Here is a 23,196-nt window from a genome sequence, read left to right on the forward strand (position 1 = left end):
TAACATGCATTTTAATAGAGTAAGTTTTGATGATTTGATTACTTTCCTTTTATTTTTCTTTTCTTGAAATTTTTTTTAACACAGTTTCTAGCGGAGTGGGCTTACTTTGTGTCTGACCTATTTTTCTCTCAAGACAAAACAACATTCATACTACAAGAAGGAGAGGGTAAAGGGTCACTCACTCTTCTAATTCACACTAAATCAAAATCAAAACTAAAACCAAAGTGTCGTTAAAGGCACCTCTGTTCATCAAGCAATTTAAGCCAAGTCAAAATCAGAACCAAAACCAAAGTGCCAATAAAGGCACGCCTGTTTATCAAGCAATTCAAGTCAAGTCAAAATCAAAATTAAAACCAAATTATCAAGCAATCCAAGTCAGGTCAAAAACAAAACCCAAAGTGCCGGTATAGGCATGCCGTGGGTGATCATGCCATGCTTCCGCTCAAATGGAGTGGGCAAGTTCCAAAGACCAGTCTTACCAAGTTTCAGATGTCCAGACTTAAAGTGCCAGTTCCTTCCCAGTGTTCAGCCACTGCGTTGATGCTTCGTGTGGGCCTGCCATGCACTGCTCTGATGAGGCGTTCCACCGGGGCAAATGCCTGCCTGGGAGCGCTCATCAGGATCTGCATCGCTCAAGCTGGCTGGAGTCCCCCGCAGGGATGCTCTACAGGGCAGGCATAAGCTGCCTAAGGGGCTGCCTCGACCGACCATTAATCACCTCGCTTCCCGGTCAGGGAACCAAGAAATGTAGCAGGACAAGCTGCAGACAAAACCCCTCAGGCACCAGATTAAAGAAGGAAGAGGTTTAGTCAGCCGGGAGCATCGGCAGACTTGTGTCTTAAGAGCCAAGCTCCCTGAAAAATAAATTCTTGGCCTTTTTAAAAGCTTACAACTCTAAGAGGTCTGCATGAAAAGGTCATGATAAATTGAGCAATTGTGGGGAACGTGACTGGGGGCTACATGCATCAGCTAACAGAATAGAAAGTTTTGCAATACTTTTTCATACAATGTCAGGAATTTACAGATAACACAAGTAGTTTAGGTCAGGGGTTGATGTTATTATTATTACTTTTTTAACTCCTAGGGCCGGGTGGTGGTGCCAAGGTTGTCTGGCTATTTATCTTACTTTTGTTTGTTTCCAACTTTTTGCTTTCTCTTTTCTCCTGTCTTGTGAACTAGGCAAGGTGGCGGGAGGAGGGCAGCAGGAGTAGTAGTGGTCTCCTTCCTTAGAATGACCCACACAGAGTTCTTAATTTTGTGATGTACTGGGGAACACAGTTTACTACGGGATATAAATGTGTAAATACACCAACCACAATTTGATGTAAGTGACAATAGAGATATGAGCTGAGTGCTGTGAGAACACAGTACAGAATTCTCTTTAGTAATTTAGCAGGTTAGAAGCAGAGGCTGTCGCGTGCGATGAGTCTGGAGAGATAGGTGGGATCCAGATACTGAAGGACCTTTACCTATTACATTGAGTACTTAGTTTATGCCGAGCAGTGGTTGATATACTTTGCCTGAGTTGATTTAATCCTCACAGCATCCTGTGGGTACTGTTATCATCTTTACATTACAGGTACAGAAACTGATACACTGAGAGGTTACAACGTGGCAAAGATCACACAAGCTAGTAAGAACATACCTGAGCTTTGAATATAGGTAGTTTTATTTTTTTCTTGTTTTTTTTTTAGACCTAGTCTCTCTGTCACCCAGGCTGGAGTGCAGTGGTGTGATCTCACTCACTGCAACCTCTGCCTCCCGGGTTCAAATGATTCTTCTGCCTCAGCCTCCCGAGTAGCTAGGATTACAGGCATGTGCCACCATGCTTGGCTTATTATTTTGTATTTTTAGTAGAGATAGGGTTTCACCATATTGGTCAGGCTTGTCTTGAACTCCTGACCTTGTGATCTGCCCGCCTCAGCCTCCCAACGTGCTGGGATTACAGGCGTGAGCCACCACGCCTGGCCTTTTTTTAAAAAATTGAGATGGAGTCTTGCTTTGTCACCCAGGCTGGAGTGCAGTGGCGCAATCTCGGCTCACTGCAACCTCTGCTTCCTAGGTTGAAGCGATTCTCCCGTCTCAGCCTTCTGAGTAGCTGGGATTACAGGTGATGCCACCACGCCCGACTAATTTTTGTATTTTTATTGGAGACAAGGTTTTGCCATGTTGGCCAGGCTGGTCTCAAACTCCTGACCTCGTGTGATCTGCCCCCCTCGGCCTCCCAAAGTGCTGGGATTACAGCTGTGAGCCACTGTGCCCAGCCGAATATAGGTAGGTTGACTATGGATCTATATCTCTAACCACTATGCTGTGCTTTTTCTCTCTAGTAGTATGGATATACTTTCATACTAGTGTATGCAAATCTACTAGTTGTATTTTATTTCTCAGTGTGGTTATACAATAATTTATTTAACTGGATTGATAGAGCTTGTTGGTTGTTTCTAGTTTTTAGCAGTTACACATAGTGCTTTAGTGAGGAGTATTTACTTCCCACTTCAAGCTGATTTGGACACACTCTCACATGATCACTCTTCCCTTCTCCTTTATCATTACTGTATTAAATGATCTCCAAAATTCCTTCAGGGCTATCACCCTAAATTCTGAGATTTGCAGAATTTACTTCTGCAAATTTATTTGCAGAGCCATAATTCTTAATCTCAAGAGCTCTATATATTGTAGATTACTCAATGTGGGTAATTGTCAAGGCTCGTTTGTACTTTTTTTTTTTTTTTTTTTGAGATGGAGTCTCCTTTTGTTGCCCAGGCTGGAGGGCAGTGGCACGATCTTGGCTCACTGCAACCTCTGCCTCCTGGGTTCAAGAAATTCTCCAGCATCAGCCTCCTGAGTAGCTGGGACTACAGGCACGTGCCACTGCGCCCAGGTCATTTTTATATTTTTAGTAGAGAAGGGGTTTCACCATGTTGGCCAGGCTGGTCTTGAACGCCTGACCTCAAGTGATCTGCCCACTTCGGTCTCCCAAAGTGCTGGGATTACAGGCATGAGCCACCGCACCCAGCGAATTTTCGTATTATTATTATTGTTATTTTTATTTTTTAGTAGAGACGGTGTTTTGCTGGTCTCAACTCCTCGGCCTCCCAAAGTGCTGGGATTACAGGCATGAGCCACCACACTCAGCTGTACTCATTTTCTAAGGATTGAAGGCCTGGGTGACATATAAGTTAACATGTATTGAAGGTTTCCTATATCAAGCATTCTACTAAGTACTTTACATGCATTATTCTAATTGTCTCAGCAATCCTGTGAGCAATTATATTTATTGTCCCTCTTTTTAAAATGAAGAAACTGCTGGGCGCGGTGGCTCACGCCTGTAATCCCGGCACTTTGGGAGGCGGAGACGGGCGGATCACGAGGTCAGGAGATCAAGAACCATCCTGGCTAATGCGGTGAAACCCTGTCTCTACTAAAAATAGAAAAAATTAGCTGGGCGTGGTGGCAGGTGCCTGTAGTCCCAGCTACTCAGGAGGCTGAGGCAGGAGAATGGCGTGAACCCGGGAGGCGGAGCTTACAGTGAGCCGAGATCGCGCCACTGCACTCCAGCCTGGGAGACAGTGAGACTCTGTCTCAAAAAAAAAAAAAAAAAAAAATAAATAAATAAATAAAAATAAATAAATAAAATGAAGAGACTGAGACTTAAATGATGTGTTTATGGTCATATAGCTAGTAAATAGCTCACTGATTGCAAGTCATATATATATATAGAGAGAGAGTGTCTCACTGTGTCACCCAGGCTGGAGTGCAGTGTGGCACGATCACAGCTCACCGCAGCCTCTATCTCCTGGCTCTAAGCGATCCTCCTACTTCATCCTCCCAAGTAGCTGGGACTACAGGTGTGCATCACCACACCTGGCTAATTTTTAATTTTTTTGTGGAGATAGGGTCTTGCTTTGTTGCCTAGGCTGGTCTTGGACTCCTGGGCTGAAGCAGTTCTCCCTCCTCAGCTTCCCAAAGTGTTGGGATTACAGACATAAGCCACTGTATCCGGCCAATGGTTATATTTTTAACCCTGGTATTAATTATTTTGCTAGGGCTGCCATAACAAAATACCACAAATTGGGTGGCTTAAACAATGGGAATTTAAGGCCGGGCACGGTGGCTTACACCTGTAATTCCAGCACTTTGGGAGGAAGAGGCGGGCGGATCACGAAGTCAGGAGTTCAAGACCAGCCTGGCCAATATGGTGAAACCCCGTCTTTACTAAAAATACAAAAATTAGCTGGGTGTGGTGGCACGCGCCTGTAGTTCCAGCTACTCGGGAGGCTGAGGCAGAAGAATTGCTTGAACCTGGGAAGCAGAGGTTGCAGTGAGCCGAGATCACGCCACTGCACTCCAGTCTGGGCGACAGAGCGAGACTCCGTCTCAAAAGACAAACAAAAAACAAAACAACCAAAAACAATGGGAATTTGTCACTTTGCAGTTCTGGAGGCTAGAAGTCTGAAACCAAGGTGTTGGCAGGGTTGATTCCTTCTGAGAGCTCTGAGGGAGACTGTTCAGTGCCTCCTTCCTAGCTTCTGGTGATGGCCAGCAATCCTTGGTGTTCCTCAGCTTGCAGCTGCATCATTCCAAACTCTGCCTCTGTTGTCATGTGGGCACTGTATGTCTCTATTTTCTTTTTTTTTTTTTTTTTTTTTTTTTGAGATGGAGTTTCACTCTTTCGCCCAGGCTGGAGTGAAGTGGTGTGATCTTGGCTCACTGCAACCTCCGTCCCCCAGGTTCAAGTGATTCTCCTGCCTCAGCCTCCTGAGTAGCTGGGATTATAGGTGCCCAATGCCACACCTGGCTAATTTTTGTATTTTTAGTAGAGACGAGGTTTTACCATGCTGGCCAGGCTGGTGTCGAACTCTTTACCTCAAGTGATCCACCCGCCTTAGCCTTCCAAAGTGCTAGGATTAAAGATGTAAGCCACCACGCCCGGCCTTATGTCTCTATTTTCACATGGTCTTTTTCTCTTCTTAGAAAGGCAGCAACAATATTGGATTAGGACCAACCCTAACAGCTTCATCTTAACACGATTGTATCTACAAATATCCTATTTCCAAATAAGGTCACATTCATAGGTACTGGAAATTAAAACTTCAACATCTCTTTAGGGAACACAATACAACCCATAACAACTCTTATTGCAAAACTATCCTCAAATCCCCATGGAAAAATAGTTGTTCACTCTTCTTTAACCACTCCCACCAAAAAAGAACAGCCGAAGAGTTCTTTTGAACTGGAGCAAAGTTTTTTTTTTTTTAGACGGAGTTTTGCTCTTGTTGCCCAGGCTGGAGTGTAGCGACGTGATCTTGGCTGACCGCAACCTCTGCCTCCCAGGTTCAAGCGATTCTCCTGTCTCAGCCCCCCAAGTAGCTAGGATTACAAGCATGTGCCAACATGCCCGGCTAATTTTTGTATTTTTGGTAGAGACGGGGTTTCGTCATATTGGTCAGGCTGGTCTCGAACTCCTGACCTCAGGTGATCTGCCTGCCTCGGCCTTCCAAAGTTATGGGATTACAGGTGTGAGCCACCGCGCCTGGCCTGGAGGAATAGTTCTTAAAGTGTGTTCTGAGATCAGCAGCATTGATATCATCTGGCATACAGAATCTCAGGCCTCATTTCGGATCTAATGAATCAATCTACATTGTAGCAAGACCCCTGAGTGATTTGTATGAACTTTGATTTTTTGTTTGTTTTTCAAAGTATTACTATCTTTATTATGGTATGGAGTAGTATTTTATACATTAGTTCATTTTATAGCAAAAACATTTATGTACAACTGTAGAGAAACCACTACACAACTTAAATTAGAAAATATTTTGCCGGGCGTGGTGGCTCACACCTGTAATCCCAGCACTTTGGGAGTCCGAGGCCAGTGGATCATCTGAGGTCAGGAGTTTGAGACCAGCCTGGCCAACATGGTGAAACCCCGTCTCTACTAAAAATACAAAAATTAGCTGGGCATGGTGGCAGGCTCCTGTAATCCCAGCTACTCGGGAGGCTGAGGCAAGAGAATTGCTTGAACCCGGGAGGTGGAGGTTGCAATGAGCAGAGATCGCGCCATTGCACTCCAGCCTGGGGGACAAAAGCGAGACTTCATCATCAAAAAAAAAAATAGTTTCTTTTTTCTTTTTTTTTTATCTGTAGAAAATAGTAAAAATTATAACATTTACCAAGGTAGCCCAACAAGTTCATTTAAACCACATAGTAGCTAAATACATTATACACTTATAAATAAAGGTTGAATTCTGGGATCCAGGAGGAACTTTAGTTTTATTTATTGTAACAGCCATATTTTAAGTTATGTGAAGTGAAATTTCTATTAATCTTCCCTCTTACTCTTAATTTATGCCTGATTATTTTTCTTTATGCTAAATCCATAGTCCACAACAAGGTTTTAGCTGTTGTTTTCTAAAGGACAGGTACTGTATCCTTTTAATTTGCTTGATAATGTACCCATGCCTATCCAAATCATGAAATGGTTCGGTTGTTATTAAAGCATGCCCAGTATTTGGGCAAAACCAGAATCTAATAAATTACACTGTCACCTAATAACCCATGGCTTCATGGGAAGCATGAGGAACAAGGGTAAAGTGATAAAACTGGCAAATGGATCAAGGAATAAAAGCCAAGAGAATTCTGAGACCAGAGGGCAAGAAACATCTAGTCAGGATTCAAGGACAGAACTGAAGTTCAAATAGAAAAAGGATGTTGCCTCGAGGGTCAGGAGCTGAGCTGGTTATCAGATCCCCTAGTACGTGGTGATCAAAGAAGGGGCAGTTAGAGATAAAGACTGGATTAAGGAAGAGAAACCAAGACCTAGAAAGATTCTAGGTGTTCACAATAATTAAATGAAAATAAGGCAGACCATGTGGCTTTAAATTTCCTAGCATAGTATGTTCCAAGATTCCCAGTACAGAAAGAATCTCTGGAAATTAAGGCGAGAAGATAATGCGACTCTTAAGTTCCTGTGATATGTAGAATGTTTCCCAGAGAAATAATATCTGGGAAATCAGGCAGAGTTATCTGGCCAGGGAGTACATCAAGTTCTTCAGTTCCCTCAAAACAACTTAACCACATATAATTTGTCTTAAAAGGAAGCATCCAAGCAGCTAAAACAAACTTTCAACAGATTCAGTTTAACAAACAGATCCTATACTGTGGCTTTAGGAACTAGGCCATTGACTACCTAAAAACCCCAGCTTGCCCACTTGAAGTTAACCTCTAGAAACATTAGTGATCTGTGAAGTTTTCACCATTAAAACAATGCTTTATCATGCAAATCATACTTGTTCTTCTCTTTGCTCTCCAGTTATGAATTTGTTACCTTTTTTCATTTGGTTATTTCCAATTTTTTTTTTACATACTCTTCAGCAATGCAAATCTGTGCCCCCTACTCCCTTAAATCCTTCTTGATAAATAATGTTAATCTTCCAATAGGAAGAAGCAGAGTACATTATCATTTAAGCACCAGTTACCCAGCCTTCTTACAAAGAAAGCTATGGAGCTACCTTGTACATTTGAAATTCCTTAAAGACCCTGGCTTTCTATTAAAATGTACTTTTATATTTACTATCTGTGAAGAATTCACTGAAGCATGAATCACCTTATAATGAGAAGCTAAAAATGTATCAAAATGCACATAAGTATAGGTAATCTATATCAAACATACTACGTCTTCCAAATCTAGAGCATACACTGGTATAAACTGTATTACAACCCAGCTAAGTTTGAGATCTTGTTTCAGAACATTGCTGAGTATTAAGTCTCAGTAGACAAATAATAGGGCCACATGAGAAACTGTTCGGCAGGTGGCTGAGAAAACCTTAACTTCCAAAGGCTCAAAGTTATCCTCCAGGGACTGTTACACCCCCTTAGGTATTTACTTTAGGGAAGGACACTATTAAGGGATACTTTTGAGTATAAGGACAGGTGAACTCACAAAGTATAGGCAGATACATGCTTGATTTTTATCTTCTAATCTATAAATAATGCATTAGAATAAAAATGTAATGAATTCATACACCTTTCAAAAAGAAAAACTGATGAAGCAGCAGCAATGAAGTTACAAATGATAATGATCAGATGAAATAATTTAGATGAAGCTTGTCTGTGTCTGAAAGAGACAGGGACTCAGCAAATGGTCAAAAGGAAGCACAATGTGCTTTTAACTTTGTACGAAAAATAATGTTCAGTTCTATATTGCCAAACATCATTCTCTTTTTGCTATATAAATCTTCTATTTCTAATTATTGACCAAATGCTTTGCTGAAACTCCGCTTCTGGCCTTTGTTTTGGGATGTGTCACTTTTGTTACCACCTCCTGATCGCTGTCCTCTCTGGCCTCTATTGCCTTTCCGCTGTCCTCTGAATCTTCTGTTTCCGTCCTGCTGTTCCCTGAAGCTTCGACTGCCTTCCTTCTGACCCTTGAAGCCTCCATATCCTTCCCGTGGTCCTTCCAGCTCTAGTTGCTCTGTGGCCACAGACAGCTGCCAGCGTGGTAAATCATGCCATTTTTTCCTGTATTTCTGTTACTGATGCGGTAGGTACATCAAAGCAAACGCCCAGCTTTCCTATGAGAAAAACCATTCCCTTCACTTTGGAATCAATTTCCTCGACCAGCTGCTCTAAGTTCTTTCCAAGCATAACTAATATTTGGTATTTCAGTTGAGCACTGCAAGATCATGGTCACAAAACCCACATTTGAGTTGATCAAGGAGCGCCGGTCTACGGACATGGCACCTGAAATATGAGCCAGTGCTGCTGCCAGAGCTTCTACAGCTCCCTTCTCCTCTATCAGCTTCTCAGCTGATTGCTTAAAGTGACTAATGGCAGTGGGAGGCATGGAATCCAAAAGCCTGATGGCATCTTTGCTGGAAACTTTTATAATTTCTGTTGCAGAAGGAACACGTATTCTTTTGAACTTAATTCTCGCTTTTTGCTCCACTTGTACTAATTGATATTCTTCCTTGTGCTGATAAAAGCAGATGCACACCCCCGTCCTTCCAGCTCTGCCCGTCCGCCTGGACCCATGCATGTAGAACTCAACATCCTTTGGTGGAGAGCTTTGTATAACCAAATCAACCTCAGGGATGTCTAACCCACATGCAGCGACATTGGTTGCTACCAAAACTCCAAAACTACCATTTCTAAAACCTTTCAGGGTGATTTCCCTTTGCTTCTGTGGAATGTCTCCATGCAATGACTGGGCATCATGCTTTATAGCCGAATTCTGGGACAGCTCCTGGGCTTCTTCCTTGGTTTCACAAAAGATGATAGTGCGTCCTTGATGACCACTATATACTTGGATGACCTAATAGCTGCTGCCCTCTGAGTCCAGTGGCACTTAATAGCCAGATGCTCTATAGTTTTTGCCATTTTCTGAGTCTTTTCACCAATCAGGTCCACCTGTTCATATGCAGATTTCATGTATTTCTTGGCAACATTAAATACCCAATGAGGGCCAGTTGCAGAAAAAAAGCAATGTTTGGTGATTGTCTTCAGAATCTTTCTTGTATGCCACACTTAAAATCTCTTCCACTTGATCAGCAATCCCATATCCAACATCTGGTCAACTTCATCCAGGACAACATGCTTAAGTTTGGTGAGATCTAGTTTGCCATTCTGTATGTGGTCTTTGATACGACCTGGGGTCCCAACCAGGATATCAATCCCATTCCTCATGTATTCGAATTGACCTCCATAGGGAGTTCCACCATAAAAACAAGCCACTGATAGCCTTTTTGTGATGTCACTGAAGTCTTTGCTTACTTGATTTGCCAACTCTCTTGTAGGTGCAAGAACCAGTACCTGAGGGGGACGGTCTCTCTTCCTGTCTTACAGTTCCCCATGAAGTTTCTCAATCAAAGGGATAGCAAAGGAGAATGTTTTCCCAGTTCTTCCTGTCCACGCCTGTGCAATTAAGTCCTTCCTGCTGTAAACATGATGGAATGTCTTTGCTTGTATAGGAAATAGGAAGGTCACTTCTCAGCCTTTGAGAAGCTTAATAGTTTCTTCAGATATGGGACAATTAGAGAAAGCGCCTTCTTTTTGTTCCACACGTATTTCCTACTCTGTCTCACTGTTACTTTCTTCATTGGCAACTTCATTGAGGTCACAGTCAGGTTCAGAATGAGGAAATCCATTCTTCAGTTTGGGGCTTTTCTCTCCAGTTTCTCCATTTATTTCCTTTTCTTTCTTCATCTTCTTGGGCTTAAGAGCATCTATTTCTTCCTCAGAAGGCTCCTCATTTTTTATCACTTTTGGTTTTAGAAGAAACCACTTTCTTTTCAATAGGCTCCTTTTTCTTTCTCAAACTTTTGGTTTTAGGAGAACTGTCATCTTGAGATGGCTCCTCTTTCTTTTTTGCCTTTTTGGATTTAGGATAATTCATGTCAACTTCAGAAGGCTCTGTTTTCTTTTTAACTTGTTTAGCTTTGGGGAAAGTTTCTTCCTCTTCTGCTGTCTCTTCAGTCTTACTAGATTTTGACTTCTCTTTTTTCTCTTTCTTCTCAGTTTGCTTTTGTAATGTCTCCACTTTTTTCATTGTGGTGTCTGGTTCCAAACCAGCATTACTATGGAGTTTTCCCGGCATCTTCAGTGCAGGCTGCCCAGGCCGACCGGTCTTCTCCACTTTGATGTTTAAGAAGCATTGATCTAGGGAATTTCAATAGTTATCTTTAGGTTGTGGCTACTACAGAGTGAACTGATGAACGCATGCCTGGTAGGGAGAGTTAAATTCATTTTTTGTCTTTTATGCTTCCAATTAGAAATGTAAATGTATCTTCATTGTGGAAAAATTGGAAAGTGCAGAAGAGTACAAAGAAACAGCAGAATCATTATTGACAATAATCTCACCATCCAGAGATACCACTGCTAACATTCTGAAACATTTCTTCCTATTTTTATTGCTTCCTTACTTTTACCATAGATAAAGCCCAAATTCTTAATATGCTTGAATTTTACATACTGGTACAATTTTATTAGTTAATTTGTATTACTTCACAGTTTTGTGTGGTTAAAACCCAGGAAAATATGTGTATTTATGAATTTTACAATTTTGCAATATTATTCCTTTGTAACAACTAAGACTATAGAATCAACTAACACCTTAATTTTAGGCCAGATGATCATGGCTGCAGTTCCAATCTGATAAAAATATATTTACTCTTCACTATGCTTAATTTGTAGCTTAATTTTCTTAGAAGTAGTGTATCTTGTCTTTATTCTATTACCAGATTTTATATTTTTTAGTTTCTAAGAAAAGTTCAAACTTTAACATTTCTGTATTTTTTTTGCAGTCTGTATTCAACAAAAATAATACTTTCTACCTATTCAACCATGCTGACATTACTATTACATATCACAGTTTCGGAAAGTGGTACATATTGGGGTATTGTAAGATTGGTTATTGCTAAACTTGACTCCAAAGGTAGTTATAGTTTCTTTTTAATTAGCTCCAATGATTTAAAAATTAATTCAAAATATAGCAATTCTCAACTAGAATCTTCACTTTTGGTGTATCTGTGTTATATAACTTTAGGCATACATTTTGAAAAATCAAACAGGCAATTTTACTCCTTCTACCTATAGTAAGTATCTGGATACCATGCAATGTGAGGAAGAACTGACAGGTCTGGAAGAGAATAGACTTATTGAGGGTATCCTAACTCTCTTCATTTAGCTGCTGTCATATGACACGGGTTAGATTTAGATTAGTGTTTCTTCAGAGGACAGATCTAGTACCAGTGGAGTCTATTAGGAAGGTATCAGCTGAGTCTGCTAATGATTAGAGCCTTCTAGCAGTTGACAAGCAACCTCAAGAATTAGTGAGTACTTTATCCCTGGACATATGTAGGAAGAGCCTGGACGAGACAGCTCTTAGAGATAACACAATTAGGCATTCAGCATAGTACCTATTAAGCAAGGAATTGTAAAGGGCAATTCTGCATTGGGTATGAGATGGAGATCAGACAGGTGGCCTTTAACATTCCAATTCTAGGATTCTTTAAACTGTAAGATAAAATTACTACCTCCTTTTTTTTTTTTTTTTTTTTTTTTAAACAGAGCCTCCCTATTTCGCCCAGACTGGAGTGCAGTGGCATGATCTTGGCTCACTGCAACCTCCGCCTCCCAGGTTCAAGTGATTCTGCTGCCTCAGCCTCCCAAGTAGCTGGGACTTTAGGTGCATGCCACCACGCTCAGCTACTTTTTGTATTTTTAGTAGAGACGGGATTTTACCATGTTGGCCAGGCTGGTCTCGAACTCCTGATCTCAAATATCTCAAATAATCTGCCTGGCTTGGCCTCCCAGAGTGCTGGGATTACAGGTGTGAGCCACCATGCCTGGCCCTATTCTTCAGTTAAGAAAGGTAAAGAGGGGACTATATCACACAATGTATAAAATCATGATCCACTATGGGCAAGGTATTACAAAACCTGAAATATTAGAATGGAGAGAATTATCCCTTGAAACTTAAGTGAAGTGGGTTAATATATTAAATGAGGCAGGTATGTTTTCTTTTCTTTCTTTTTTTTTTTTTTTTTTTTTGAGACAGAGTCTCGCACTGTCGCCCAGGCGCTGGAGTGCAGTGGCGTGATCTTGCCTCACTGCAACCTCTGCCTCCTGGGTTCAAGGGATTCTCCTGCCTCAGCCTCCCGTATAGCTGGGACTACAGGCACGCACCACCACGCCCAGCTGATTTTTGTATTTTTAGTAGAGACGGGGTTTCACAGTGTTGGCCAGGATGGTCTCAATCTCTTGACTTCGTGATCCGCCTGCCTCGGCCTCCCAAAGTGCTGGGATTACAGGTGTGAGCCACTGGCGCCTGGCCAGGTGTGTTTTCTTAACACAGAACAAGGACTTAGGAAGTCTGGAGTTTAGTCTCATCTCTGCTGGTTCCATTTTGGAAAGCAATCCTGAATTTATAAAAATGAATCCAACTTCATTGTTTTTAGGCTGTTTTACTTTAGCCAAAGTTGTTACATTGCATAACAGCTGATGGACAAAGGGAAAGAACAGTTAGAGAATGTATTGTGCGGATTTTTTTTTTTTTTTTTTTTTTTTTGAGATGGGGTGTCTTGCTCTGTTGCCCAGGCTGGTGTGTAGTGTCACGATCTCGGTTCACTGTAACCTCTGCTTCCTGTGTTCAAGTGATTCTCCTGCCTCAGCCTCCCAAGTAGCTGGGATTACAGGTGCCTGCCAACATGCCTGGCTAATTTTTGTATTTTTAGTAGTGACGGGGTTTTGCCATATTGGCCAGGCTGGTCTTGAACTCCTGAACTCAGGTGACCCATCTGCTCAGCCTCCCAAAGTGCTGGGATTACAGGTGTGAGCCACTGTGCCCAGCCTGTGTGGATCTTCATAGACTTAATTTTCTCATCTGTAAAATGAGAAGGCTGAATTAGGAGTTTTTAATGTGGAACCTGGATCAACTCCTGGGAATTTTTATTCGTGTAGTTTCCTGAGGAAAAGAGTCCATAGATTTCATTACATAAACAGTCCCATAATAGTTAAGAACACTGGTACTTTCCAACTCCTTTTTTATATCATAATTTTTTTTTCTCAGTAAAACTTGAAAAAATTGTATACATTTAAGGTTTACAATATGATGTTTTGATATGCATACACATAGTGAAATTACTAGTCAAGCCAATTAACTTATCCGTCTTCTCACATGGTTACCCTTTTTTTTCAGTGATGAGAACACTTAAAATCTATTCTCATAGCAAATTTTCAGTATATAATACAGTATTATTAACTATACTCCTCATGCTGTATATTAGATCTCTAGACTTATTCTCCCTACATAACTTCAAGTTTGTACCTTTTGACGTACATCTTCCCATTTCCTTTCCCTCTCCATCCCTGATAACCACTGTTTTACTGTGTTTCTATGTATTAACTTTGTAAAGATTCCATAGATTAGTGAGATTATGCAGTATTTTCTTTCTGTGGCTGGCTTATTTCACTTAACAATGTCCTCTAGGGTTCAAGAGATTCTCCTGCCTTCATCCCTATTGTTGGTAATGACAGTATCTTTCTTTTTTAAAACATTTAAAACGCTAAATAATATTTCATTGTCTGTGTGTACATGTGTGTGTTTGTGTGTACCACAATTGCTTTATCCATTTATCCCTCAACGAAGACTTAGGTTGTTTTCATATCTTAGTTATTATTCACAATAGCTACTGGTTTCCAGATATATATCTGGAAGTGGGATTGCTGGATCATATGGTAGCTCTATTTTTTAACTTTTTGAAGAACTTACATTCTGTTTTCCATAATGGTTGTACTGACTTACATTTCCAACAACAGTGCACAAGGGATCCCTTTTCTCCACACCCTCATCAACACTTGTTATCTCTTGATTGTTTTTTTTTTTTTTTTTTTTTTTTTTTTGAGACGGAGTCTCAATCTTTAGCCCAGGCTGGAGTGCAGTGGCACGATCTTGGCTTACTGCAACCTCCGCCTCCCGGGTTCAAGGGATTCTCCTGCCTCAGCTTCCTGAGTAGCTGGGATACAGGCGCGTGCCACCACGCCTCGCTAATTTTTTTGTGTTTTTGGTAAAGATGGGGTTTCACGATGTTGGCCAGGCCAGTCTCGAACTCCTGACCTCAAGTGATTCGCCCGCCTCAGCCACCCAAAGTGCTGGGATTACAGGCGTGAGCCACCGCACCCGGCCTAGCTCTTGATTTTTAATAACAGCCATTCTAACAGGTGTGAGGTGATATCTCATTGTAGTTTTGATTTGCATTTCCCTGATGATTAGAGATTTCCAATTTTGTCTGATTTAGTAAAAGGAAATTCTTTTTTTTTTTTTTGAGATGGAATTTTGTTCTTTTTGCCCAGGCTGGAGTGCAATGGCGTGATCTCCACTCACTGCAACCTCCACCTCCCAGGTTCAAGTGATTCTCCTGCCTCAGCCTCCCGAGTAGCTGGGATTACAGGCATGCGCCACCACGCCTGGCTAATTTTGTATTTTGTATTTTTCGGTAGAGACAGGGTTTCTCCGTGTTGGCCAGGCTGGTTTTGAACTCCCGACCTCAGGTGATCTGCCTGCCTCGACCTCCCAAGCTTGCTGGGATTACAGGCGTGAGCCACCGCGGTCAGCTGGAAATTCTTTTGAAATTAGTGGCTGTGTTAAAAATTTTGAAGCTTGGCTAGGCGCGGTGGCTCACGCCTGTAATCCCAGCACTTTGGGAGGCTGAGGCGGGTGGATTACGAGGTTAAGAGATCGAGACCATCCTGGCCAACATGGTGAAACCTCGTCTCTACTAAAAATACAAAAATTAGCTGGGCATGGTGGCGTGCGCCTGTAGTCCCAGCTACTCGGGAGGCTGAGGCAGGATTCATGCCAATCGCTTGAACATGGGAGGCGGAGGTTGCAGTGAGCTGAGATCAAGCCACTGCACTCCAGCTTGCGCAACAGAGTGAGACTCTGTTTCAAAAAAAAAAAAAAATTAAAAATAATTGAAGCTTATTTATCTCCACAAGGTGTTGCCAACGAGAAATAAAAGAGGAATTAAAAGGTTTAGGGCATATTTATAAATAACAGGAGTAAACATAGCTTCTAAGAGATGCCAGGAAATGCCTTACCAATGTCGAGGACAATCACTCATGCTTTTTTGTTTATGTCACTTCTGATATTTGGAAACAGAATTTTAAGGTGATGGACTGTGAGGTCTGACTCAGGCTGCTTGCTCATATTTGAATGGATTTGGTTAAAAGGGTAGTAAACAAAGTGTGATCGTACAGGAAGCTAATCTCACCAGCTATGTGGAAATCAAACTTAATGCTTTGTAGTCACATCTCATATTCTCAGATTCAGAGGAAAAAAGCCAAGAAAATAATCTTCTACAGTTGTATTTATTCTACACTGCCTACAGAAATAGTTTATGTGTACATACAATCAAACTTTCATCTAATCGCTGTACAGGTCATTTATATAGGCCCCCGAGGGCAAGGACTGTGTTATAATTTATCTTTTTCAGAATTAAACAAGCTGCCCAAGGCCATGGAAGTGAGTTAGACCTAGCTGTTTGCTAGGTCTACAGTCTTGTGTTTTATTTTAGGCACTGTGGCTGGCTAATAATTTCCCTGACTTTTACCATAGTTAATCATCTCTTTTTCTTTTCTTTCTTTTTTTTTTAAGAGACAGGATCTCACTCTGTCACCCAGGATGGAGTGCAGTGGTTCCATCATAGCTCACTGTAGCCTTGAACTCCTGGGCTCAAGTGATCCTCCCACCTCAGCCTCCTGAGTAGCAGGGACTACAGGCATGCACCACAGTGTCTGGCTGTATTTTTATTTTTATTTTTAGAGATGGGGTCTCGCTATGTTGCCCAGGCTGGTCTTGAACTCCTGGCCTCAACTGATCTTTCCACCTCGGCCTCCCAAAGTGTGGGGATTATAAGTGTGAGCTGCTACACCCGACCTCTTATTCTTAAAATATTTGCTTCATTTGAGTTTTAGGTTACCAAGCTTTCTTGGTTTCCTGTCTCACTGGTCACTTCTTAATCTCCTCCTCATTTTTGTAAACTCCTAATGTGGGAGAGCTCTTAGACTCAAGTCTTTGAACTTTTTATCTTCTTTAGTTATACTTTGGTAGTCTTACCTGTCTCATGGTGTTACCATGATGACTGTTAGATTTCTAGACTTTTATATTTAGCTGTCTATTTGACATGTCTACTTGTTTTTTTTTTTGTTTGTTTGTTTGCCTTTTTTTTTTTTTTAGACGGAGTCTAGCTCTGGTGACCAGGCTGGAGTGCAGTGGCGTGATCTCTGCTCATTGCAACCTCTGCCTCCCGGGCTCAAATAATTCTCCTGCCTCAGGCTCAAGCGATTCTCCTGCCTCAACCTACTGAGTAGCTAGGATTACAGGTGCACACCACCGTACCTGGCTAATTTTTGTATTCTTAGTAGAGATGGGGTTTCACCATGTTGGCCAGGCTGGTTCTGAACTCCTGACCTCAAATGATCTGCCCGCCTTGGCCTCTCAAAGTGTTGGGACTACAGGCATGAGCCACCACGCCTGGCCAGGACATGACCACTTGGATGTGCTTCCCCTGTTGTTTTTCCCATCTCAGTAAGTGGCAACTCCATCTTTCCAGTTGCTTGGGCCTCAAGTCATGGCATCACCCTTAATTCCTCTTTTTCACTCTTCACACATACCCCCTATTCAGTCCAATCCTTTGACAGACGATGTGGCTCTCTCCCTTTGAAATATTTCAGAATCCACCACTTCTCAACCCCTCTACCACTATCATCTGGTCCGAGATATCATTTTACCTCACTTGGATTATTGCAAAAACCTAGCCATTCTCTCTGCTTCTACCCTTATCTTCTAGGGGTCTGTTCTCAATACAGTATTCAGAGCATTCCTTTGGAAATGTCAGCTCTTTTCAATCCTCTGCTCAGAATCTTCCATTGACTTCTCATCTTACTTAGAGTAAAAGCCAAAATTCTGAAACTGGCCTGTAAAGCCTTATGCAGCCCATATATAAGGCCAGAGGTTTATAATAAAATAGTGCTTCTACTTCGGTGAGAGCTCTTAACATAATCTTTGCTGCATAATCTTTCTTATATCAAATGAAGATATTTTCTGTACTGGGTTCGTACTTACACAGTAAACCTTAATGTGGATTATCACTTAGTAATTTAATTGTTCTCTTTAGTGTTACATTTTGATCTGTAGCCTTAAGAATCATTATTTTTTTTCATGGTTATAAAGCTAAAGAGAATTAAAAACAAACAATAAAAAACAAAAAAATCATAACTTTAAAAATTTATAGTTGTTTTAAAATGTGTTCTGGGCCGGGCACTGTGGCTCATGCCCATAACCCCAGGACTTTGGGAGGCCGAGGCGGGCGGATCACCTGAGGTCAGGAGTTCCAGACCAGCCTGGCCAACATGGTGAAGCCCTATCTCTACTAAAAATACAAAAATCAGTTGGGCGTGGTGGTGGACGCCTATAATCCCAGCTACTCGGGAGGCTGAGGCATGGGAATCGCTTGAACCTGGGAGGTGGAGGTTGCAGTGAGCCGAGATCACACCACTGCACTCCAGCCTGGGCGAAAGAGTGAGACTCCATCTCAAAATAAGAGACTCTGTCTTAAAATAAAATAAAATAATAAAAAATGTTTTTCGGCTTTAAATAGAATTTGTTCATTCTAGAAACACTTATAGGGGCATATTATATACCAGGCACTAGGGTTACAAAAATGAATAGAAAGAGATGCACATCAGTAATTTTCCCAACTGTGAGTGAATGGTTTTATTATGCATACACATGTATAGACAATTCCATAAAGATTACCTATTATTCATTACACAGAAGCCAAGGGATAAATTGTATGCTGAGTAAGTAAATCAAAAGGGAAGCATCACTGTTTCTCCTTTTGATTTTTTTCCTATTTTTCCTTTATTCCTCTTTACATTTTGAATAGTAAGTCTCCACATCCCTGACCAGGCATTTGCTAGCTGCATCACTCCTCTCTAATTTCAAACTTCTCTAGTTTGTTTCCATCTTCTATTTTTAATACTTTTTTTCAGGCAAAAAGGTCATGTAGATTATATTTTCAGTATCTTTCATTTCTAAGCATGCTGCTTTATACACAGTAGGCCCTCAAATCTTTGGGTGCTTATAAATATGATTTTTGCTTCATCTAATTCTCTAGACATGCAGTTAAGATTACAGGATGGGTTACTTAGTATATTGAAAAAGAATGATATGAAATATGAAAAACAAAGCCATTTGCTGACAGAAGGTTTTTTTTTTTTTTTTTTCCTCTTTCTACCTTTAGGCACAGGGAAAGTTCCTAAGTTTTGAATTTGGGGTAGTATATTCAGTCTCATTTGAGTGTTGAGGACATTTGGATACAAAAGAATTTTAAATCCTAAAGAGTTTTAAATGTAGAATATAATGGAAAGCCTATTTTTTTGGCCTATTACATGCCTGAATAGCCACGAATTGGAAATTTTACAATGTCAGTTTCATGTAAAAATTCTCTTCCCTTCTCTTTTTTCTTTTATTAGCTATAAGCATTCAGATGAAAACCATGTCACTTGTAATGGACCCCCTGTGGAAATTCCTGGAGAATATACAGATAAGTTGAATGTGACTTACACTTATTCTGTGAGATTGAAGTAAGTACTTCTTGCCATCATCTTAATTTTTTTCCAAAGCAAGTATATAAATATCATGTACGTAATATTAAATAATAAATTTTCCTTGATTTAAAGTTGTATAACACAGCTAAGAACCCAAGAAAGCACATAAATTCTTTCTGTTCCAACAATTTAGTGGACAGTCACTACAGGAATTACTGTATTAAATCTACTACATTTCAGATACTGTACCAGCTACTTTACTTTCTCTTACTTCATATTAAAGGTTTGAGGTTTGAAAGAGGTACATGGGGAGCCAGAGGGGCATCTTCTGGGGTTGGTAGGCTGGCTGGCTGCTCAAGTGGGACCTTAAAGGAAGAATATCACATGGAAGAGACACAGTATAATGTAGAGAAAATAACACAGACAATGGCAGACTGACCTGTGATTCAAATTGCACCTTTGCCACTTACTACCTGCGTGAGCTTAGGTAAGTCACATGATGTCTGAGTCTCGGTTTCTTCTCATGTCATTTACTTCTCATTTTCAGAATATGTAAAGGCCTTAGCATGGTACCTGACACAGAGTAGGTTCCCAATACGTGGCAGTCATCATTGTTTGTATGTCTAGACTTTTTTCTTTCACAAATAGTTTTTCTTTTTACAAAGATGGTGTGTATTTTTGGTTAAAAAAATAGATATAGATAGATATACTATAAACATTCTAGTGAATATTCTGTGATGGCTGTGTTTCACAAAGGGTTTTCCGTTAACCAGTTGTCTCTTATTTTATTTTTGCTTGGTATTTCATTTTTATTTTTTATTTTTGAGACGAAGTCTTGCTCTGTCCCCCAGGCTGGAGTGCAGTGGCGAGATCTTGGTTCACTGCAACCTCCGCCTCCATTCAAGCGATCCTGCCTCAGCCTCCCAAGTAGCTGGGATTGCAGGCATGCACCACCACACCCGGCTAATTTTTCTATTTTTAGTAGAGACAGGGTTTCACCAAGTTGGCCAGGCTGGTCTTGAACTCCTGACCTTAGGTGATCCGCCCCCCTCGGGCTCCCAAACTGCTGGGATTACAGGCATGAGCCACTGCACCCGACCAGAAATGACATATTAAAAGATGATATTCATGACACTCTAGTGCTTTACTTGCCCCTGGACCAGATGTTTGTGTTCATGGGTCAGTGACTCTTAGCTCCAGACTGTATTAGTGGTGCTTCACCAAAGGACTGATTTCAGGCTATTCTTTTAATAGGGAAAACGTTTTGTGACTATGTAGATCTATGTATTTCCATTTTTAGTCTTTTTTAGACTGTGTATCATATATATGTATATATGTGTGTGTGTATATATATATGTGCATATATATATATATATATTTTTTTTTTTTTTTGAGACGGAGTCTCGCTCTGTTGCCCAGGCTGGAGTGCAATGGCATAATCTCAGCTCAGTGCAACCTCTGCCTTCTGGGTTCAAATGATTATCCTGCCTCAGCTTCCCAAGTAGCTGGGATTACAGGCACCTGCCACCATGCCCGGCTAATTTTTGTATTTTTTTTTAGTAGAGATGGGGTTTCACCATGCTGGCCAGGCTGGTCTCAAACTCCTGACTTCAGGGGATCCGCCCGCCTCAGCCTCCCAAAGTGCTGGGATTACAGGCGTGAGCTGTTGTGCCCAGCTGTATATCATATTTTTGATTCAGGTTTTGTTATACTCAGTTTCATCTAAGGCTTATTTTTTATAGCTTCAGATATTCTTTCCTGAGACCAAACCCTAATCACTGTATTTGGGGCTAAGTCTCAAATCTCGAACATTTACAAATTGTGCTTGGTTTGTGTCATTTCTGTAGATGGCCTGACAGCCATTATAAAATGATTCTTCCTAATCTTATTCTGAAAGCAATTCCACATTAGGAATACCTCACTTTTGTCCCTATGTATCACCTTTAGTGGTTATCTCCATTTTATAAATGAGGCTACTGAAGCCCAGCAAGCTGAAGTAATTTTCTCAGGATCACAGCTAGCAGGTGGTGCAAGTGATATTCAAAACCATGTCTGTCTGGCCCCCAAACTCAGTTTTTCTACTATACCATTCTGGCTTTCTTTCTTAAGCGTCTATTATATTTTCTGCCTCAGAGTCACGGTGAAGAAAATGAGAACCATTTGTGTTAGAAATGTGTGTGTGTGCCTTGAATCATCTAGCTAGAGGTCAGGATTACTTGATCCTACATCCTGTAGTTTACCCAAAGTACAATTGGTGAAAACAGGCAATTTACTAGTCCAATAAATATAGTCCAGTCTTCTAATCTTTGGATGAAATACAGAAGTGTAATCTGAGGAAAGGAATGAAATGCACTCTGAAGGGGCCAGGCATTGTGGCTCATACCTGTAATCCCAGCACTTTGGGAGGCAGAGGCGGGTGGATCACCTGAGGTCAGGGGTTTGAGACCAGCCTGACCAACATGGTGAAACCCCATCTCTACTTAAAATACAAAATTTAGCCAGGCATGGTGGCACGTGCCTGTAGTCCCAGCTACTCGGGAGGTTGAGGCAGGAGAATCGCTTGAACCTTGGAGACAGAGGTTGCAGTGAGCCGAGATCATGCCATTGTACTCCAGCCTGGGTGACAGAGTGAGACTCTGTCTCAAAAAAAAAAAAAAAAAAAAAAAGTGAAATGTACTCTGAAGACATTTAATAAACCTTTTTTCAGCTACTGAGAATAGAATACTATTCAAAGTCTAAGCTATTATCATAAGTTGATTGAAAACTGAGGTCCTTATATAATTTTGTCAGTTATCAATGAGTTATTAAACATTTAAATGTAAGGACTTTTATTCTTATAGTAAAAGCCACAGGAAAGCACATCTAAATTGAAGTTCAGATTCATATCAGGAACCTACATAATATGGTGCTAGTGGTCTGTCAGGAAGCAACTGTAAAAAAGCCATACCAGGCCGGGCGTGGTGGCTGACGCTTGTAATCCTAGCACTTTGGGAGGCTGAGGCAGGCAGATCACCTGAGACCAGCCTGGCCGACATGGCGAAACCCCGTCTCTACTAAACATACAAAAATTAGTCGGGCATGGTGGCGCATGACTGTAATCCCAGCTACTTGGGAGGCTGAGGCAGGAGAATCACTTGAATCCAGGAGGTGGAGGTTGCGGTGAGCCCAGATCGTACCACTGCACTCCAGCTTGGGCAACAGAGCGAGACTCCGTCTCAAAAAATAAAAAAAGCCATACCAAATGGGAAAATTTGGAAAATCCCATTATTTCAGGTTAGGTCTCAACCCCTTGTTCCTCAACAGTCAAGTCTAATCCTGGAAGCAATTCCAGAAGAGGGAATTTTCTTTTCCCATTGAAACTTATTTAGTGTACCTAGAAGGCCCTTGGCTTCCAGAGGTGTTACACTGGAAAGAACCAGACACAGTTGAATTAGAATCTTGGCTCTGCCATTTACTGCTGTATGAACTTGGTTAAGTTACTTTGCGCCTGTATTTCTGAATTTGTAAAATGGAGATAAAATATTAACCCCATTTGATTGCTATCAGGGTGAAGTGAGCTAACATGAAATATTTAGCACAGTGCCTAGCAAGTAGTACACATTTTATGTTTCCTATTCCTCCTTCTCTCCAATATAGGTTCTCCCAGACCTAGGGAGCAGTTGATTTATAAATGTCTCATACAACAATAGCTCATGCATGCAGAGAGACGATTATGCAGTGAGAACATACTAAGCCACGATATTCTCTATCTGAGTGCCAAAACGTGGCTGTTCTAGTTAGGGGGAGGGTGCAAGGGAGAGTAATGACATTTATCTCTAATAGTGCTCTTTCTTTATTTTCTTGTCTTGGGTTGAAAAATGCTTTATTTTTGTTTTTGATTCCCAAGTTTTATTCAAGAAGTCATATAAAATATTCCAGATAAGTGAACTTTAATTCTCATCTTCCTCCTCTTCTGCATCCTGGTTAATTTGGGAGTAATGTAATTCCTGACTGTCTGCTGTTAGCAACTATGTGCAACTAATCAAGTAGGTGATTCTTCTTCAGATATTTTTTGGTGAGATATTTCAAATATCTTTTGGTAAAAAG

General features: G+C 41.0%; 1 protein-coding gene and 1 pseudogene across 3 annotated transcripts in view; one reads left to right on the plus strand and one right to left on the minus strand.

Moving 5' to 3' along the window:
* Positions 1-20,400, plus strand: part of LOC129053076 (uncharacterized) — a 48,866-nt gene extending 28,466 nt beyond the window's left edge. Inside the window, exon 3 of one of the 3 annotated variants that reach the window (XR_008518197.1) lies at positions 2,159-2,269. Coding sequence is in view for 1 of the 3 variants with exons in the window: in XM_054545133.1 (XP_054401108.1) it covers positions 19,036-19,115 (80 nt within the window). In the remaining 2 variants the exon portion in view is untranslated. Of the gene's footprint in view, positions 1-2,158; positions 2,270-19,035 lie in introns of those variants that run through there. The other 2 variants (XR_008518200.1, XM_054545133.1) reach the window with 2 other exon arrangements.
* LOC100440938 (nucleolar RNA helicase 2-like) lies at positions 8,191-10,609 on the minus strand (annotated as a pseudogene).
* Positions 20,401-23,196: the final 2,796 nt, after the last annotated feature.

Source organism: Pongo abelii, chromosome X (assembly GCF_028885655.2).
Source record: "Pongo abelii isolate AG06213 chromosome X, NHGRI_mPonAbe1-v2.0_pri, whole genome shotgun sequence".
NCBI classification, from domain to species: Eukaryota; Metazoa; Chordata; class Mammalia; order Primates; family Hominidae; genus Pongo; species Pongo abelii.